Source organism: Belonocnema kinseyi, chromosome 4 (genome assembly GCF_010883055.1).
Source record: "Belonocnema kinseyi isolate 2016_QV_RU_SX_M_011 chromosome 4, B_treatae_v1, whole genome shotgun sequence".
Classification (NCBI taxonomy): Eukaryota; Metazoa; Arthropoda; class Insecta; order Hymenoptera; family Cynipidae; genus Belonocnema; species Belonocnema kinseyi.
Genome location: NC_046660.1, coordinates 66,398,842 through 66,420,910, shown reverse-complemented (window position 1 = coordinate 66,420,910; position 22,069 = coordinate 66,398,842). Strand labels below are relative to the sequence as shown.

Sequence of the window (22,069 nt, the reverse complement as noted above, 5' to 3'; positions counted from 1 at the left end):
CCTCGAAAATTGATAGTACTTGTTTTTGAATCTATAACAGTCTGACCATAAAAAATTCGGAAATCAAAAATGTCACGATTTGCCCCGGTCTCCCCTACTAAGCAGCTTGATACACACTACTTTGTCTACGTTAATATTGCTTTAAATGAAAATGTTGCATTTTTATTTGTACATTATACTCAGATATAATATGTACCTCTGTTTATGCAGCGTTTGAGGTTTTATTAAATAATAAAACTTTACAGAATTGCCGGAAAATCATGCAAATGTAATTTTTGGACTCCAAATAAAATTTTGGAGAAAATGTATAAACTTGACTAAAGTTGATATTTTATAGGTGGGAACAAAAATAAGTGTATTATTTGAATATTTAGACTGACTTAATAAATTTATAAAGTACAACTTTGTAAAACTGGGAAATGACCGAAAAGAAATTCGTCCAAATGAGACTTCTTTTGAGCCATAATTTTTTTAAATACATATTTTTAATTTTCTAGTCCTAGAAACAACCATTTTTATTTAATTATAAAATTTAGAATAGGATTGATTTGGAACTTAAAAAACTTAGTAGTATTTTAGTTTGAAAGGTTCAGTTTTTGATATTTTGAAATATAAATATTGTGATTTCAATCCTTTTACAATTTTTAACAAAAGAGTTTGACTTTCCACCATTTTTATTTAGGAGCGATCGAAATTAAGAATAACTTAAAATGCAAACCATTATCAAATAAAAATGTTAAAAATTCAACAATTTCTAATTTATCGGTTATGAAGAGATAACAATTATTAAAAAAATACACCATTATAAATAAACGATTTTAAAAATGAAGTTATTTAACGATTAAACAATATTTAGCTGTGAAAGAATGAGAGAATATCCCAAATTAAACGATTTTTAAGCGGACAATTTAAAAACGATTTAAAAATGTTTAATTCTTAGAAATTGTACTATTTCAGAACAAAAATCGTAGAATTCAGAACTGTAAGTTTAATACGTTTATAATTAAATAATTTTAAAACTAAGCTTTATAAGTAAACAATGTCTAATAATTTCAAAATAAAATGCTCATAATTAGGCTATGTAAAACCTAACTTAAAATATAAGCATTCTTCATTTATAATTTAATACTTATAACTTATAACTCATTATTATGTAAAATGGTTTAAATTCGATACTCAAAATTTGAAATTATTTATATTTTTAAAGCTTAAATTTGAAGATAAAATGTTAGATATTTATTCTTTATCTGGGAAGAAGCATCGTTTAAACGAACCAAAAATATTAGAAAAATCCTTAAATCAGGGATTATCAGCAGAATTTCTTATGAGTATTATCATAGATGAATAACATTTATAAACAGTCAAAACAAAGATAATTATATTTGAATAAAAAATGTCGAAAGTATAAATACAGCGCTGATTAAATAGAAATAATCTTCAAAGAAGTTTGAAGTTTGTATTTAATTTCACAATTTACGTCACAATTACAAATATTATAAGAGCTTTACCCAAATAAAAATATGTGGAACTGATACTAAAATATCTTTTCACATTTTTATATTAATTCAAATCTTGAATTCAAACTTATGTAATTTATCCGCATTTCTTACTAACAAAAAAATTGTATATGGCACTTTGATTTTAAATGATGTTTAAAACTCACGAGGTTATATAGCTAACTTTGAAGATATGAAAATCCAGGAATCGGGAATACAGTTGGCTGCTTAAGAAATAAAAATTACTTTATTTAAATATATTTTAGTTTTTTAACCTAATTCTTTAGTATTTTTTTGTTTGAACTCTCATTACTTTCCTTATGTTTCAGGCTACCAATTTTAATGTATTTATTTAATAATTTTTAATCTTTAATCGGAAAATAGGATCTAATCTTTAAAACCCGAGAATTGGCACCTGTAGGGCTTCACGTGCTACACAATATTTGTTAGCATAACGCAATCATATATAAGTGAGATTTAAGAGTCTTATAAACTTCTGCAAACGACTGTCGTCAACTACTTAATTGTCACGTGGTTTGTAAATAGTGTCATATTACGGCGATAATTTGAATCACGTAGCGTCTGATGAATTTTGATACAGTTGTTCGTTAGCCGATCAGATCACAGTTCGCCATTATTTTATAAGGCTTATTAATACAGTCGATTTTCACCTTTCTTTCGCATTTCTCACCAAGTGCCTCTCCGTTCCATAATCTCAATTTTCGGTAAGCGCCTTGAGACTGGCATCAGACGCGCACGCTCGAGACGATATTCAGATAATCCGCCAAAGCGTTTACCGACAAGCCCTAGGGGCGTGGTTTTAACCCTACTGGTGCTTAGTGAGGACTTCGTTCCGAGAACCGAGCGCTCTGCGATAGTGATTTCTGGGCACATTGAATGCTTCATTTTTTAGCTTCAAGAGTTTAATTTTTTTCAACTTTGAATAACCAGATCACTTATTTAATTATGGCACACTACTACTAGAAACTGCAGTCCTTACCCATTGTCTGCTTTTTAAAAGTCTGACAGCTTAATCACCTTACAAATGCTTCAACTACCCTCAAATCAAAGTTTAATTTCCCCTAATAATCGCCATTCATTAAATTTCCTCTCTTCGTTTTCTTTATTTCCCAGTGAACCTGCAGAGTTTGGCTTGAGGTGAAGTAGAAAAGTCGTGAAGTTTCTCAGCACGTGCAGTGCAGATCTATAACAAAACTCGTGCTGACTAGGCGAATTAAAGCTCGGAACAAACTAGGAGTGCGCTTGCTGTACTTGCAGCTTACGAGGGAATTTTATTCTGGGATGAGTAGGTAGGTCGATTTGGCAATGGTGTGAGTACCAGAGTCGAAAAGGTATCAGGGTTGAGGCCCTCCTCGTACCACTCCATACCTTTTCACATCGGTTCCAGAGAAGTACTTTGGATCCCACGTTAATTAGTTCGAGACGGTCGAGCTAGCTAAAAACTGTTTGTCTTGCTCTTTACTCGTGCCCGGACGAGCCGGCGGCGATAACTCGCACGATTGTTGTTTCAACCCCTTTTGCTCCATCATCCCTAAATTTGAAGAGAAGATATTCGGTTAGCGCTGAGGGGGTATACTACCTCTCCTAGAAATCGCGTCTCGCGGGCACAGATGCGGAAAACTATCCCTCTCTCTCCTCTCTTCTCCCTTCGACCTTCACGAGCCCTGCGGGTCTAGGAGACCCGGGAGCAGACTAAACTTCCAAGCTTCCGTTCTTGATGGCAACAAGGCTTCCCCTTCATGTAAAGTCAAAAGAAGAAAATAGACTCGATTCTGATCGTTGGGTAAACAAGCTTGTCACACCGATTTAAGCCACTTTGCAAGAATGTTCCTTTACTCAGTCTCAGGTGAAACTTAAGGAAAGATTCGAAAAGCTGATGGGGTTTCTTCTTTGTAATTAAGTTCTTCTTTTATCTTTTGCTGCTCTCTCATAACATTTTTCAGGAGCACAGTCATTCCAGTATTCTCTTTTTTTCCTTATTGTCCTAAAAATTGCCTGTAACCCCTATATTTGAGAATTTGGTTAATTTTACCATTTTCTGAAGTTATAATTATAAGTTGAGAAAACCTTATGCGAATTGAGAAACATTTCACGCTATAATTTTTATAAATGTTTTTATTTTTTTATAAATTGCACGGTCTTTTGCTGGAAATGAGCATTTTTTAAAGAAGAATTATCTTTTTTCACCGGAAACAAAAATTTCAAAACATACATTATCAACATTCACGAATTTCAAGAATTTTAGTTTATTTTAACGTTTTGCACAAGAAATTTGTACTTTTAATAAATAATAATTATTAGATTTCAAGCATTATTCTTCTTTAACAACTTACGCTTTACGATTTTTAGCGATTTTTACCCAAAAATCATTATATTTCATTATTCGTGTAGGTTTTTTGACCAGGGAAATTAATAAATAATTTTATATGTTAATTTTGTTTGTCTATTGTTCTAAGTCAATATTATTTAAAAAATGATTAATCTTAAGATTGTGAAAATAGTTCTCCTTAGCTGCGCTGAGTTATGAGCCCAAGTTCTTCAGATTACCGGTCTGATGTTCTACCAACTTCATAATCTTAAGATTAATCAATATTTTAATAATATTGATTTACAATAGTAGCCAAACAAAATCAACATCTGAAATGAATAAAAATTGTTATATTTTAAAGGTTCATAATTTTTAACAATTTTAGCTGACTAATATTTTACATCAAAACCTGATATTTTAAGACAAAAGTCATTGAACTTTGAAGAATATTAGGTAGCTTAAACAGTTTTAGGTTATATTAACGTATTTTCTAAGAAATTGGTTATCTACACAAAAAGAAGTGCATTTTTAAGAAAATTTACAATTCTGAACAATTTTCCGTAAATTAGTGTAACTTTTTTCCGTCGGGAATTATTGAAATTTTTATTAACAATTATTAAATTTGCATATAATCTTTATAACTTTTCAGAAACTTTAGATCATGTTGATGTGTTTCACTTGAAATTCGTATTTTTAAACAAATATATTTAGATTTGAATTTAATGGTTTTTTAAGAATACTAAAATTTAATAGATTGAGTAATTTTCGATTTTATTCGTTTTTTTTTTGAAAAATTATATTTTTAATGAAAAAATATAAAACCGGATTTAAAACAATTCGAAGAGGATTCAAGATTTTTCAACAATTTTAGTTTATATGGGCGTTTTACACCGAAAATCGGTATTTTTAGTTTAAAAATATATATTTCAAAGAAGATATTAAATTTTTGTACAATTTTAGGTCAGAGCAGCAATTTTCAAAGAAAATATCGATATAGATTTACAATATCATAAAATTTTCAGGTTATGTTAACGTTTTTCACCGGGAATCAGTTATTTCAAACAAAACAAATATAAATTTCGAAAAAATTACATTTAGAAACCATTTTTGTTATCTTTGCGTTTTTCGTATAAAATTGCTGTTGTTAATAAAATAATTATTAGATTTCAAAGAAAATTAAAACTCTTTTAACAATAATAAGGGATGTTTGCGTTTTTACCGGTTATCGGTGATATTATACAAACATAATTGAACTTCAAAAACTAAAATTACAATTTTCACAAATAAAAACATTATTCTTGCTTTTCTTTCCTGTTATTTCCGATTTTTTGGTTATCATATACAAATTTTGTATTAATTAATATTGATTTCATATTTTTATTTAAATAGTGCGTGAGAGAGAAAAGAATGGTAATCGCGTATGTGTTTGTGTTCTTATAAAAGCGTTGCAGTTATTAATTTTTGTTTATTGTGCTGGTATTTTTAAAACAAAAAACAGTGATTCCTGACTCTTCAAGGCAAGATGATATGTTTTAAATCGAGTGCTACGACACAAGATTTTATGATTTTAGAAAAAAATAACAATTTCATGAAAGTATCAATTTGATAGGAGCCTTGAATTTTATATGCAAAAAGGATGCGAAGAGGTAGATGTCCCTCGGAATAAATAAGATCCTGAACAATAAAATTTATATTATAGACCTATACCTTTGGATTAAAGTCTCTAGCATTGTTTACATCAAAGCGATTACACAAAGAAAAGTATTTTTAGCTTTTTTCTGATTCTACCGTCCATTAAACTTGACTGCAGGAAATGATAAGTCTGGTACTAAACTAAAAATAATAAACTCTGTTGATATAATCTCCTTCTCTTCTATTTCTTAAGTACTCATTTCGGCATTTTATTTCCCTGCAATAGATTTTTTAACGAGAGAAATGTAATTTTGTATCTTCTAACATTTACAAAATACCTAATAATATATTTAACGGCGCCACTTTGGCGTCTGACCAAAGAGGTATTTATACTACTTGGAAAGCAGTAAATGTTTGAGTCTGGGTAGTATGTTGATCTTTAGCGTTGATCCCTAGCCTCCATCCATTTTTCCCCTTCAGGCGGCACATTTCCTTATTTTCCTTTTTCCACGGAATTTTTCCGGTCGGAAGTGTAGGATTTCGACGTCGATAGTAGGTTCCAAAGAAATCGAAGTTCCTTCACGCTTGGTCGCTTCGCTGACGGAAAAACTTTCCCAACTTCTTCAGGGCACGCGAATCCTTCCTTTTCCTTCTCTTTCGCGATCGAGCGATGTTTGTTGTTTTTTTTGCCATCTGGTAGGCCACGACTATGGGAAGCTTTGAAAAAGTCACACGAAAAGAGCTTTCCCATCGGACTAGCCTGCTCCTCCAAGGCCCCTCCACTGGATTACAGCTTCGCATTCAACCTTTGAATAATTCAAGACCAACAAAACTTTTCAAACGCATCGTTACTTCCTCCGTATCACTTTATCCACCTCTTCTACCAGCCCTTTCTATGTGAACCAGGTTGGGCTTAATGGGAACGATTTCACTTACGAACGAGTATCGGTTCGTTCGCCTTTAGGAGGTTCTGAATTCATATTAACGTAAACTAACTTCTTGTTTCAGGATCAGCTCTGATGAGGATCGTTGAGGTTTACAAGGAAATACAGGAGCAGGAAATGAATATTGTAAGTATCGAGTTTTCATTTTGTACCGTAAGACGGGGCTAAGCGGGACATGTTTTTTTATTTTTCAGAATTAATTACAGGAAATAATTGTTATTAGATATTAATGCCTAAAAGATATGAATTCTTACTCTCTTTTTTCCACATGGTGATGCAGAAACAATTAATTTGATTATAACTAATTAACAGTTATTGTAATTCAAAGTGGATTCGTCTTTACCCCAGATGGTGGGGCGCAGGTGTCTACTTTTAGCAAGAAGGCAAATACATTTATTTTGTAGTACTGAATAGAAAATTATTGCAAATAATAAGTTTCTGTTACTATTTTAAAGTAAATCGAACTTATATTGAACGAAACGGGACGATCCCATACTCGTTATTTAATTTCTGACAATGTCCGATTATTATTCTTATCAAATTTTCTTGAAGAAACTAAAAAAAATAGGCTTTAACAAAAAATTTGACATTTATTTTACAGAAGGCATGAAAAAATATTTAAAATTGTTGTATTAAAAAAAAATTAGAGGCCTTGTTTCTACAGTTCGTCCCTGTTATCTCCGGCCTCCGTTTTTTAAAGATTTTTTTCAAAGTACGGAAACTTGGTACACAAATGAATGAGAAGGTTTGAATTACCTGAGTCATTGATGATTACTTAAATTTTACTTTATTTTAATAATAAACATGATAAAATTTGGTCATTAACGCATTCAGAAGTTATACTAAAAAATGCATAATTCTATGAAATCTATATTTTATTATGAATTTATAAATTTTTACCATTGTTTCACTGATCGTTAGCTAACATTAGTTTAAAAACTATTGGTTTGAATTTTCGTAAAATCCAGAAAAACTTGGGACAACTTCAAAAAAGTGGGGATGACATAATGTTGCCGGAGTAGAAAATTCCTAAATTATGAAAACTGTCGAAAACACAATTACCAAAATATAAAATTTTCTAAATTTCTAATTACCGAAATCAAATAAAACTACAGAAATTGGTTTTCAGAGAAATTGAATTATATTCCAAACGTGAAATGTAACGAAATCATAGGCACGCATATACAATGAAATATTATTTCATTACATAGAAAATAATACACTTCTTTTATTTGCAAGAATTAAAAGTTTTAATTCAATATTTTGAGGAATTTAAAATTTCCATAATTAACTAACTTTGAGAATATATTATTTTCGGATATTTAAACTCGTTTTTTTTCGGAATACATAGAAACATCCTAAAATAAATTGATAGTTACTTTTCACAATTGGAAGATCTTAATTTGGTGAATAAACATTTTCAGTAGTCTTATTTCTTTTGGATAATTTGAAATTTTAGAAAATTTTATTTTTTGGAAATTTTGCATTTCGGTTATTGTAGTTTCGGTATCTTTTAACTTTTGGGATTGTGTTTTTAGGCTAAATTATCTCATATTTAGAAAAATGTCTTAAAGTATATAAAAGATGTTTGATAAGTTTATCTTAAAAATGACCAAATTAATTTTTTTAATATTTTCATTATTTCAGATCTTATTCATACTAAAAAAATTTTTTGGCTTTCTACTTATTTTTGAGATAAATGTATTTCTTGCATTGTATAAATCACCAGATATCTGCAGAATTTCAATTTTTAATAAACAACTTCATCATTTTTATTTATTAATGGTATTTATTAATTTTAATGTACTAATTGGAAGAAATTCTTACACGTAATTTCCGATTTCATTATAGGCTAAAAATGTACATTTATCTATTTTTGTATCAAACTTGATGTTATTTCAGTTCTAAAATTATTATGAGAAATAAAAATTGGACACTTCAAAAATGCCTCATAAAATTGGCAATTGGACACAATTGAGGGCCCGGATAAAAAAAAACGGTCATAAATTTCTGACGCTCAGATGGAAGAGACTCTTGAACCTTTAAGTTCAAACGACGTTAAAAGGCTCCCTACTTTAGGCGCCAGAAAGTTATAAAAGTTTATTTGATCCAGGCCCTCAAATATGCAATGAGTCAATATAAATTAATTTATCTTTTTACAATTTTTCCATCGAAATAAATTTTTCTTTGACTTTACTAATAATTTCAGTTCCTAAAAAAATTCTTAACTGTGGATAACAAACAACATTAAAATCTATTGTTCAAGCATCTAATATTTCTTTCAGTAATTTTTAATTCTACATTTGGTTTGATGCCAGATTTTGGCTGAGGTTTCTTTATATTTAAATTTAAAAAACATCTTCAGTACGAATGCGGTAGTAGTTTCTTACGACTGCCGTAGGCTCTACGAAACCTAGTTTACTTCAATCATTTAAATAAACCTCGGGAACGAAATTAGAAGACCGGAGATTCATGTCGAGAAAGGCGAGCGCGTGAAAATCGAGACGAAACGAGAGAACGAGATTCGGTGTAACTGGTAGGGGTCGGTTGCCCTCGTGGAATACTAATTGGAAAGTTGAAAGAGTTTCGGCCACTTAACACCTTGCCATCACATTTCACAAAGTCACTGCGAATTTTCAACCTCAACGATCAAAATCGCCCCTCTCTCCCTTTTAATATTTCTAATCTAACTTTTGCGTTATTATCAATTCTGCTCAACCTAATTTGCATACATTTTAGTAAATCACTGGGATTTGTCATTTTAACGAAAATATTGTATTGCATTCAATTTGTCGTAAACTCCAACAAACAATTGTCAAGTTACAGCTTCGTAATGATAAGAGATTTTTTGCTTATACATTTGATTACTCTCTGCTAATAGAAACTTTTAAAAAATTGTATATCTATAGGAGAAAACAATTATTTAAAGATTCGCAGCCTATTAAAACATTAAGTAAGTCGCTAAGACCTCCCTCTTTCATACTTAGCGCTCCCTACTCCCTCAACATATCCCTAATTACCCTCCCCTAAATTCATTGGTTCTCTTGACCAACTTTTTTCTCCACTATTTTATACTCTCTTCGCTTTTCTAGATCATACCTACTTTTCCCTATTTCCCTTCGACGGTGCTCACTTCCACTTCCCTACTGACCCTCATTTTTAATCATTTATCCTACCGCCCTTCACTTACAGTCACTTCCTGTAATTCTCCTCCATACCATTCCCTCACTTTCCTTAGGTACTATCCCTTTACTTCCCTTACATACCCTCCCCTTACTTTCCTTAAATATCCTTCTATCGGTTCTTCTAATTGTCTGCTATAATTTCCCCTTATTTCAATTATTTCCCCTAATTTACTTACTTATCCTTCTCTTACATTCCCACACCTCATGATACTTCTAATCCTCTCTTTTATCCTTATTTCCGCTGCCCTTATTTTTCCCACTTTTCCAGTAAACTGTGCCGCCCCCTACTACCTCTCCAGCCCGTACGTTCTCAACTTTCTTTTTCTACTTAAATCATCTACTTTTCTTCCTCTCATTTCTCTTAACATCCCATTCTCTCCCTGTTTCCTCTCCCTTAATTTCTCCTCACTTGCCCTGCTTCCACTCCATCTATTTCTTAGATAGTTTTATAAATTATATCAAATAACTCGGAATGACTAAATAACCCCCCCCCCATAAAAAAACAGAAAGATAGGCATATAATAAATAATAAAAAATAGAAAGTAAATCAAAACGCAATGTTTTAGTTTCATTTTTTCAACTTCTTGGTTTTTTAACGTTATTTTTTTATGAGTATTTTAAAGTCAAAAAATTTTTTACGCTTAGATAGATCAATATAATTTTTTTCACACTTGCAAGCATCTCTGAAATATTGAAAAAATTTGCTGCATTTAAATTTTTATTTTCTTCGCATATCAAATTTTTTGTAGCAGATTTTTATCAATAAAAAGTCTTCAAACCCGGAGGAAAAATGCTTCAACTTGATTTCGTCTTCAAGACATCGATGTTTGGCTGCGGCTTAAAACTGATGCAAAGCATAGGCCTTCGTCTTACTTTTATGGCCACGACAAGTAAAACTGATTGCATCAAAGATTAGATTAAACTTAATGAATGAAACATGTGTAATTATTAAATTGGTTATATTTCATGAAAAATTGAGAATCTGTGGTTCTGAACGAGTATAACCTTTATCAATGTTCTTTAACAAAATAAAAATAGTAACTTTCTAGAAGGATCTCCTAAGCCGTTAGAAACACGTAAAAAAAAAAAAAAATTTCCGTATCATCGTCGAACAAGTATAATGCAAATGAAAATCTGTAAACAAGTTGATTGGATATATATAACTGTTGACAATTGACAATTGTTTCTGTTGCTCACTCGAGGCCTGACATGGTTCTTCTTGACTTCGAGAAGCGAACCATGTTTGTTATCGAATTTTCGGCACCAGCTGACAAAAATATCATAACCAAGGATCATGAAAAGAAAGAGAGGTATCCAGACCTTATAAGGGAGTTGCAACGATTGTACACGGAATATTCTGTTAAACTAATCGTCCTTATCATCGGCGCTCTTGGAGGTGCCAAGCTTTCACTTGTTGATGGCCTAAAAAGCATCCCTGCGTGTCAACAATATGCTAAAACACTTGCGGGAAAAATGCAGAAGGCGGTTGTCCTTGGGTCGCTCCGTGTTCTTAGGGTGCACGAGGCTTTTGCTGGATCGTCGTATTGATTCCTTTACAGACTGTAACCACCTATCTCACGGTCGTGAGACGTGGTTGTGGCTGAAATTTTACCGCGATCTCGCCGGGAGCGGGTGCAATTTTCCAGGTTAGCACTCGTTCCCGGCGAAATCTTGGGGTTGTCCTTATGACAAATTTTTAATTATAAATATATATTATATAAAAATATACAAGATTGTTTAATCATTAACAAAGATTAGCTTTTATGACAGTTATAATGATCCTTTTTGTTAGGACAGGTATACACTCGAAGTTCTAAACCGCTCGAGTAGAAGTCATATAAATTCGACTCAAGAGATCAGTTTATGTCTTCAAGACATAGAAACTTGTCTCCAAGATAAAAATTATAGTCTGGCTTCGTCTCAAAACTGACACATCCTCAAGTCAAACTTTTCGACTTCAGCATGTCTTGATTGGGGGCAATTCAAATCGAACACAAGACGAAGCATTTTCACTCGGGAAAGTATCAGAAAAGCCTCTGGTCATTTTGAAGTGCCGTGTATATAAATTTCCGTTTCGAAATTCAAATTCCGTACATTTTCTGTATATTTCTCGCGCTAACAAAACTCCCGTATACCATCCTATTTTATAGATTTTATTTTCTTTTTTTAAAGGAACAAAAAAATTTATAATTCTATTGTAATTTTTATTCTGTGTTTTTATGACACACCCCATATAATATTTATAGCTGTAAACATGCTTGACTAGGTCAATGTGGAAATCATCAAAAAGGATTTAATAAATTGTGAATCGCTCCGTAAATCTCAGATTACATAATTCCATTAGATGTGAAGCCAATTTCATTGTTATGACTAATGATTTTAACTTCGATATCAGCAATTCAGCATTTCACTTTAATGGGGAATACGAACACATTTTTTCCACGAATAAATCAGTGAAATGAAATATTGAAATATTTATGAGCTCAGGGTAAATATTATTTTAGATTGAAAGGGCAGAGATGCGTATTAAAATAAACATAACGATATATCGTAAAATGGGGTTAAGCTGCTATTTTTTTGTTGTTTTTTTTTTATAAATAAGTAAAAAAGGCATTTGAAGTAGCAACAAACACACATTTAATTTATAAACAACTATACTGTAAGGGATTTTAAGAGGTCAGGAAAGATTCTGCCGAATTTTAAAGATTTCAATGAATTTCAAAGATTTTAAGGCATCCTGTAAGATTTAGAAATATTTTACATAGATCTTACGGGAATTTTATTAGATTTAATGAAAGGTGTATACCATATTTCAAGAAAGGTTGCATTTTTTGACTGTTTATTTATTGAACTTATGGCATATAAGATATTACAAAAAAAAAACATAAATGCAACAAATATTGATGTGTATATAATAGTGTAAGAGGTAATTTCAACAGCCAAAACAGGTATTAATTAGAGTGTCAGAAAAAATACCTGAAAAGAGGAAACTTAGGCAAAAATGCTTGCCCCCCCTTCTAAGTAAGGATGCGTAATAGCCGGACGCCCTACCCCCGTAGATAGTCCCTCACGTAATCAATTAATGTTCCCTGAATTATTTTACACAACCTAACTATATTTCCAAAATTAAATATATTACATGAATGCATTTTTTACTCGTTTCAATTACTGAAAAGACATAAAAAAATATTTTAAATAAAGTTTAACAGTTGTGACAAAGTTACCAATTGCTTTCTTTCAACTACATGACCTACTTTTCCTTCCTTTTCTTTATATACTCTCCCCTCACTTTATTCTTCGCTTCCCTTCCTTCCTAAACTTTTTTCTCCTATACTTCCCCCTTCTATTATGTCTCTCTGTTAAAATTTCACTTGCTCTACCTTTTATCCTCAACCATCACTTTCCCTCCCCTACTTCACTTCAGTTCTCTCAGTCACCCTCAATTTCCCTACTTACCTTCTTATAATTTCCCCTCATTTTCGCTTTCGTCATTTTCTTATGCTTCTCCCACTTTTCCTTCCATTATTTTCCCCTATTTCCTCTTACTTCCCTAAACTTTCCCAGCCACTATTTTCCCACGCTTCCCCTGCTTTCCCTCATCTGATTTTTATCAAGACCCCCACCCCGACTTTTTCCTTGCTTTCCTACTTTCCTTTTGAACCATCCCTTTCTCTTTTCTATTCATGCGCACTATCCTACTAGCTATCCCTTCAGTAGACTCACCAGTTTCCATCACTTTCACTTTTTATCACCTTCCCTTATTTCTTATTACTTTCCTCCCTCCTCGTTTCTCTCTTTCCCTCCTTCACGTCTCCTTATTTTTCCTCTTGGCAAAAAGTACATACTACGGATTGACACCTGATCAAACCTATACGCATTTCTATCCAGGGCTACAAAACTTTAGAAAAAGTTGCTTTTGAGCCGGTTTCCCCACACGCGATACTTAGCCTCATTTTACGTTAGTCATTTAAATAGCAAACATAATATCGTTAAAAGTACTTTAAGCAAACACAATTATTTTATAAAGTAATCTCGAGAAAACAATCATTCTTTGCGAAAGTGAAAAACGTGTCGCCTCGTTATCGCGCATCGTCGCGCCATTATATATACATTCTTTTACTTTTCTGTCTCCACACAATACATTCTTATTTTCCGCATTTTTGCTGCAGTCTTCCATAAGGAAACGCGCAACTGAATACGATTATGCGAATTCGATACGGCGGTAGAGCTTTTAGACCATAAATAATCTAAACTTTGTCCAGGGTATTTTAATCGTGGTGAAATATCTCTCGTTTCATGGGAGGGGAAAATAGGTTTCGTAAGGATGAGTCGCAGACTGGCTGCGGAAAAATGGAGGGAAAATACAGCTCTTAGCGTCTACTTAGGTCACGAAATGGGATAATAAATATTCGAGAGATAAGGAAAAGTCACGTGCATGCGTTTCTGGACGCACTTCGTTGCTTTCTGTCTCGTATTTGTAATATGAATGAGTATATATGTGCGTATTTCCCTTCTTTTTGTTTTTTTTTCAAGATTTTTCGCAGTTTTATTTCCAGTACTAACATCTTTCTCAGAGTGTGTTAGCCAGGCTTTTTGTTTACCTTACTTTTCTCATATTATTCATGAACTTTCTTTTTCAGTTGTGAACCTTTCAGTTAAAAAGTGTCTGTCTTTATACTTTCAATTTTGTAAGTATGAAGTTACAGACTTTACAGGCCCAAATGATCTCAAACCAGGGAAAGCAGTATAATTCTTTACAGAAATAGGGAAATAATAGTAGAATGAATTCTTTTATATAAAATTAATATAGGTAGAATATTGGATTCATTATGAAATGTTTAAAACTTCTACGATTTCAACCTAAATAATATTAGATTTTCGACAAAATATTTAAATTATCAAAAAAAAAAATTAATTTTCTTTAAATAGAGATTAATTTTCTACAAAATAGTTTAGCTGTAAAGCTTAAAAGTAGAATATTTGAGAAGACCCATTACTTTGAAACCCGAAAAAATAAATTTGCAGCAAAAAAGTTAGTTTGACACCAAGGTAGATAATTATTTTTAACCAAATGGTCAATTTTTTAAACAAAAAATTAATTTTTAACAAAGTAGTTTGACTATAAACTACAGAGTTGAATCTTTAACTAAAAAGTGTATTAACTCTAAGCTAAAAAGGATTACAAAACAAAATTTCAACTAAGTTGTTCAACTTTTAAGTCAAAAAGAACAAAAAGTCCTTTCTTTTAAACGACACGGAATTTTTTTCTGATATATTTTTGTCAGTAGAAAGTGATACAAATTATAATAGTTGATGATTGGACCGATCAATATTTTAATTCAAAATAAAGAACAGTCAAGCAAGCACGACGAATTTTTACAAAGAAAGTTTCCCTTCTACTAATAAATATAAATTCTCAACAAAAAATATAACAGTTAACATTTCAACCATAAAAGATTTTCTTTTTAAATAAAAAAAAGTTCAGTTAAACCAAGAAGGACGAATTTCAACCAAAAAGTTTTTTTTTAACTAGAAAAGATGAATTCTTAACGAAAAATATAGTAGTTGATATTCAGCCAAAAGAGATTTAAATTTGATTTTTTGAATTTTTAAATTTTCAATCAATGAGATTAATTTTAAACTAAAATGATAAATCTTTAATCTATAAAATTAATTTTGAGAACAAATATAATATTTGATATTTAAACTTCACAGTATTTAAAAAAATTAAAAACAGTTCAAATAAAACAAACAATTTGAATTATTTCTGAAGTAGTTGAATGTCCAACTAAACAATTAAGTTTTTAAACAAACAGCAGAATTCTGAACAAAACCAGATAAATACCGAATTAGAAACATCATGTAGTAGACTTTCTAATAAAAAAAAGCTCTTTAAACAAAAATAGTTGAATTTTCTCATAAGGTTCTATTAAGACAGTTCGCATTTAAGCACAAAATAAACTAGAGAAAGGGAAGAAAGAGGAGGTGTCTTGAAAATTGGGGAAAAGAGAAAGGTTTTGGAAAAAGCGGAAAAAAGGAATGGGTATGAATTCTGAAATGTAAAAGTAATTTCTGAACGAATTAAGTTATCATTGAACTGTATACCGTTTTAATTCGTTACGTTATTTCCGCTGCCCCCCCCCCCACTATTAACATCCGTAGTTTTACGACCTCCTGTCTGAAATGGGCAACGTAGTTTATGGACGGCTCCTTATCCATTCATACTCTTAAATTACATTCGGCATAGGATCCTCTACTTTAATATTTACCGACTTCCATCTCAATTTCGTAATATTACGAAACTCTTGCGATATCAGATGATGCTCCTGAGTCCACAGATGTGGATAACGCATCCGTGGAAAATAAACCTTGGTTCTCGTTATCTAGTGAGGTCTTGTTTGTTTCCACTCGAAAAACAAAGTGAAGATAGCACCAAAACTTTGAGAACTGTGGTGTTTGGTTGATTTTTTCTAGTTTCTATTTAATTATTTGTTTGAGAATTTATGTATTTTGATAAAAAAATTGTTTTATTGAAATATAAACTATTGCATGTTTCGTTGATAATTTATTTTTTTATTCGAGTTGAAATAAGGTTGAACTGCTCTGTAAAGAGACTATTCCTTTTTTTTGTTATTGATTCATCATTTTAGTCGAAAATTAAAATATATTTTGAAAATTATATTTTTGGATTTGCAATTCAACTGTCTTGTAGATAATTCCTGGTTTGCCTTTCAAGTTCCAACAATTTCATTACAAATTCTTGTATGTTGTAAAAATTTTCATCTTTTAGTAGGACTATGAACTTTTTAGTAAAAAGTTAATCTTTTTGGTAGAAAACTCATATTCGTAGGATAAAAAGTCAGCTAAGTGGTTGAAATATTTACCACTTTATGTTTTTTTGCTGAAAATTTGTCCTTTTGCATTAAAAGTTCAACTTTTTTAGTTTAAAATGAACTTTTTTTTTTGAAAATGAAAGTTTTTACGTTGAGAATTTGAGAAGTTGAGAAAAATTTAACTCTATTCTAAAAATTGTATTATGGCTTTAAAATTTAACTATTTCATTGTAAATGCAACTTTTTTGACTCAGTTTGAATCTATTTTTATTAAAAAATGGTTGGGGTGGAAACTGAACCTATCGAAATGAACTATTGGGTTAAACGTTAAACTTTGGGGTTTGGAGATTCTACTCTTTTCTAAAAAAAATTCGTGGTTTGCCTTGGAAATTTAACTATTTTGTTAAAAATCAATTATTTTCTTAAATTTCAACTTTTTTGTTTAAGGATAATATTTTCGGATTCAACATTCATCCGTTTTGCAGGTAATTTATATTTTTGGCATCAAATTGGGAAAATTTGATTTAAAATTCATTAATTTTGTTAAAAATTCGTCTTGTTTCATATAACTTAAACCTTTTTTGGTGGAAGCTAAATCTTTTTGGTAGAAAAATTAACCCTCCTGGTTAGAAATTTCCCATGTAGGTGCAAAATTTATATGAGTGTTTAAAATTTCATTTTATTCTTTAAAAGTTCAATTATTTTTCTAAACTTCATGCTATTTTAAGAAAATTCGTCATTTTTTATTAAAAACTTTTATTTTGTGGAAGGAAAATCATCTTTCTTGTTGGAATTCTGATTTTTTGTGAAGTAATTGATTTTTAATTTATTAAAAAGAATTTTTAATTATTTTGCCAACAGTCTTCTAATTTAAATACCCTAAAATATAGGAATTAAAGAACCTAAGACGAGGAAAACAATTTTCGACCACGAGTAGAAAAAGTATTTTAAAGTCAGACTTGACACGAAGGAAAATTCAATTGAACAACCTGTTACGCTGGACCGCCAGCGATTTTTAAGAGAGGGTTCTTCTTACATAAGAAGCGATGCAATTTATGACCCTCTTCTTTAGAAAGTGCGTTATCTATCACATCCCGTAGAAATACCAAGCTTAGTAAAGTGCTGCGGTTAAAAAAAAAGTTGCCCTCCCAATGATTCTTGAAGGGGGTCTTTTGAGTCACTTCTCAATTATCAAAACAAAATGCTTTTTTAAATATAATAGAATTTAATTGAAAAGATGAAAATATCTTTCAAATCTAGTACGAAACTTTCAAATTGGACCTACCTATATTTTAGCTCGGAACTTAGAAACTTCATTTTCAGTTCTTCCTTACTAAATAATGAGTCCATTTAAGACGCTTATAAAATTTTCTTTGGCTAATTCTATCAATTTGAAATAAGCCATTCGAGTTTAACTGAGAGAATTTTCCTTCAAATTGTATATTCTTTGAACACAAATTAAAATCCGAGATATCGAAATTGAGTAAAATTAATGTTTACACAACTAAATTCAAATATGTCGAGTGGTAGTTGTTATACTTTTAATTGAAAGCCTAGGTTAGTCATGACCGACATAATACTTTAATAACAATGAATGTTTTAGAAAGTTTTTAATTTCTTCCACTCATGGAAGATTGACAACTTTCTAAACTTGTCGAAAATGTTTTTAAAAAAATAACAGTTTAATGTTCAAACTCATAGATGAATTTTGAACTCAAATAATAAGACTTTACTTAGTAGTGTTACATTTTTAGTTTAAGCAATTAATTTTCAGCAAAAGAACATTTTTTACGAACTAGGTAATTTTTTCTTAATAGACATGGATTTTCAGCTAAAATGATGAATCCTCAAACACAACAATGAATTTTTAACAAAAAATTCAATTCTTAACCAAATCGTTTAAACAAAATGCATAAACCTTTAACCAGTGAAATTTTATACTGAAAACGATAATTTTTTAACAAAATAGTTAAACGTTTAATTAAGAAAATCGATATTCATCTGAAGAAAACGAATTTTTGTCAAAATATTTGAATTTTCTACCAAAGAGATGAATTCACAACTAAAATGATAAGTCTGCTTCAAGGAAATTAATTTTTAACAGAAAAATTCAACCTGTAATTAAGTAGTTGAATTTTTAAACAACAAGATGAATTTCAAATCAAGAAGAGGAACTTTCAAATAAAAGCATTAATTTTAAACCCAAAAAAGACAAATTTCAATAAATACATGACTTTTCTCTGAAATAGTTGAAATTTTTACTATGAAACTTAGATTTTTTAACGGAAGAGTTGAATTTTCAAATAAAAAATATACCTTTTCAACCATAAATGGAATAGGCTAATTTCCAGTGAAAAAACTAGTGTTTGATGAAACAAAAAATTTGAACCAGAGAAATAAATTTTGAAACTGTATTGATGAACCTTTAACCTAGGAAGTAAATGTGTATGACAGAGCACAACTTTCAAGGGAGTATTTAAATTAAAAAAAAAGATACATTTTCAACCAAAAAGTTGATTTTCTACCAAGAGCATCAAATATTAAAATTTCTAACTAAAAAATATAATTTTTCAACAAGAAACTTACAAAATAGTTGAATTTTCACTCTATAATATGATTTGTAACCAAAAAAGTTCATTCTTAAACAAATAGTTGCAGTTTCAAACGAAAAATAGATACATTTTCAACGTAAAATTCAATGCTTGATATTTCAACCGAAATGGGTTTTAGTTCTAAATCAAGCATAGTTGAATTTAAAAAAAGAACCCAATTTTTAACAAAATAATTTAATCTTTAACAGAAGAAGATTCATTGTGAACCAAAAAACGATTTTCTTAAACAAAATATTCGAATTTTCAACCAAAAGCGACTTTTTTTCTAAAAGTGTTTCTAAAGATTAACCCGGATCAGACTCCCAATTATGTAAAATTTAAACTTCCTAGGGTAAAGGAGGAATGTTTAAAAAATTTTAGATTTTGGTGTAGTAGAAGAATTTTAATTTTCCTCTATTGGTCAAAGATCTTAGTTCTCATGCCAAAGATGTGAGAAAATCATAGAGCAGTTTCTTGAATTAATCTCCTGAAGTTTCTCTCCATTAAATTCAACTGTTTTTTTTTAAACAACTGATAATCAACAATTGCTACTCATGAAAATTCACGAGAAGTATAATCTTGAGAATCCGATCATTCTTATGCGCTCTTTACTGATGAAATAAAAAGACCTGAATCTTCATGAACTCGTTGCATAATAATTTTGATCCAATTTCAGGATCAAGTTGATATTCTGGCATTTACTGTGCATTAAAGTAACTTCAGTTGCAGCCAATTCCATCTGCTGGAATAAAACGACTTCGTTTGCCATGTCTGCCTACGAAAGCTAATGCGTGTATCACGCTGTGATTTATCCGCTTTCCGAAGCAGGATTTTCAAAGCTTGGCATCGTCTTAGAGCAAGAAGAAAAGAACCGCGAGCAAGCGTCTCGACCTTGAAAGTCTCAAGCTAATTTGGCGCAATTCCATCTCGCCGACTGCAATTCAATTGATGAAAGAAAACTATATAAGGCTCTTGTCTTACGAGCATTTTAGCCGCTCTTGGGAGTAGGTTTGGCGCGGATGCTCGTTTCGTTCCTCCCGGAAAGGGAGGTAAAATAATACGAGTTTCTAAGTATTATGACTCCATAGGATTAGTCCTGGCAACCTCGTCGCTCCTACAAGCTTTATTAGGAACTGCAAAGAGAGGATAGGAAAAAATAATGTAAAGCTAGGGTAAAACTTGGCAAGGCCGCAAGGGCAGAAATGAGTCTCGAAGATTAAAAAAATAATTTAAATTTAGTTTATTGAAGATGAATTTTAATGTTCTCTCTCTATAATACAGAGGAAACTACAACTTTCGGAATTTTTTTTAGATTGATACTCCTCCCAGTAATAGTTTTTTAACCATTCTTGATAAAAAGAGCAATATTTGCATTTATAAAAATTATTATAATATTAATTAAAAACGGAAGAAAGCTGTAGCTATTAGGTTACTGAATGACTTCATGCAAAGTTAAGTATCGAAAGGGTGAAAGAAAAGTTAAATAGCCCGTACGTAAAACCAGTGCCAATGTAAGGAACAAAATCGATAATTCCGCGCGTGTTCAATGAAAAGATTCGATTGCTGGAGAGGTGTAGTCGATGCAAGGACTCATTCTGGAAAATCAGTCCTCGCTAGACATCGTAAGGATCAAGGTTTTCTGCGAAGACGCTCCCACTAATTCGACATTCTTTGAAAAAATTAAAATAGATCTTGAATTGTACTAAATGAAGTTTTATACTTGCTCGCACCTAATTCAAAATTGATTTAAATTTTCCCAATCGTAAATCGGATTTGTGGGAGCGTCTTCCCAAAACACCTGAATGTTTCCGATTCCCAGCGAAGAATGCTTTGTGAGAATGATTTTTCGCATCGACTGAGGCTTTTCATCCTTCGGACCCGTTCATCCCCTCCTCATTGACAAATGCGCGCGCAAATATCGAAGTTTTTTATTCCGTTAAAATTGGTTTAACGTTTCGAAATTAATATTATTATGTTTTTATAAATATAAATGTTCCAAAATGCCTTACACTCCCTGTTAGATCAGGCCGTAGTACTGCAATTGGTACTTGAGAAGTATATCAAATAAGGCGAAAAAACACAAGCATCGACTGTTGGCCTTAAGGAACACATTTTCAATAAAATATTAGATCTTCGTGCTCGATTGGTTATATGTATTTATATAAGCCTCTAATAAATTATATAATAACAATAATTTATTGTATATGTATACACTCGCGTAAACATTTTCTGTCTGTCTTTAATTCATTATTAAGTTTCTAGTGAAAAATAATTGTCATTCAATAAATTATTTTATAGTACACATTGAAGAATTAACATTCTAGTTATCGTAACATTTTTCTATAAAAAATGCGATTTTGTATGTCACGTCGTTTGGTTGAAAATTAAAAATTTCGATTTCTCAAGAGCAGTTTCCACGTTTAAATGAAAAATTGCGAATGAGGTCAGAAAAAGATCGAATACAATTTTGCAGGACTTCTTTAAATCAACAATTGGTTTTTCGGACTTTTTTAAATATCGCACTTTTTGGCCGGAAAATTAAATTTTTCATCTGAAAAAAGCTTTATTTCGATTAAAAGAAAAACTATACGGGTTATCAAAAATTGTACGATGTAAATTTGTGGACCTTTTTGGGTTAATTTTTTTTCTTCATATCTTGTGCGGTTTTGTCGGAAAACTGAATTTGCGTCTTTGGTAAAAGCTTTTCGATGGATAAGCCGAGAGCTCTTTTTTAAAATTAGCTGGTTAACGAACTCGTTTATTCTTTTTAGTCTTTAAAATCTGTGAAAAAGATCAAGGAAATCTTATCATTCTTTCGAAAGTTATCGTGCCTACATGATACTACATACATTTTTTTAAATTAATTTTTTTAATACCTGACATGCATTTCACGAATTGCCTAAAACATTTATTTTTGTGCAAATTTGTAAAAAATGAGAGGAGTTGTGTTTAAATGCAATATTCTTTAAATGCAGGACTTCCTGTTCTTTCAATTGGTCCAAAAAATGAAGAAAAAAAAGATAAAATGGCGGAAATTTGTCTAAAATTCTTCAAAACAG

The 22,069-nt window shown here is 30.9% G+C and overlaps 1 protein-coding gene across 1 annotated transcript in view; it reads left to right on the top strand.

The window, feature by feature from the left end:
* LOC117170934 overlaps positions 1 to 22,069 on the top strand; it is a 507,802-nt gene that overhangs the window by 446,727 nt on the left and 39,006 nt on the right. The window contains exon 5 of the mRNA XM_033357981.1: positions 6,466 to 6,527. Within this exon, the coding sequence (XP_033213872.1) occupies positions 6,466 to 6,527 (62 nt within the window). The remainder of the gene's footprint in view (positions 1 to 6,465; positions 6,528 to 22,069) is intronic.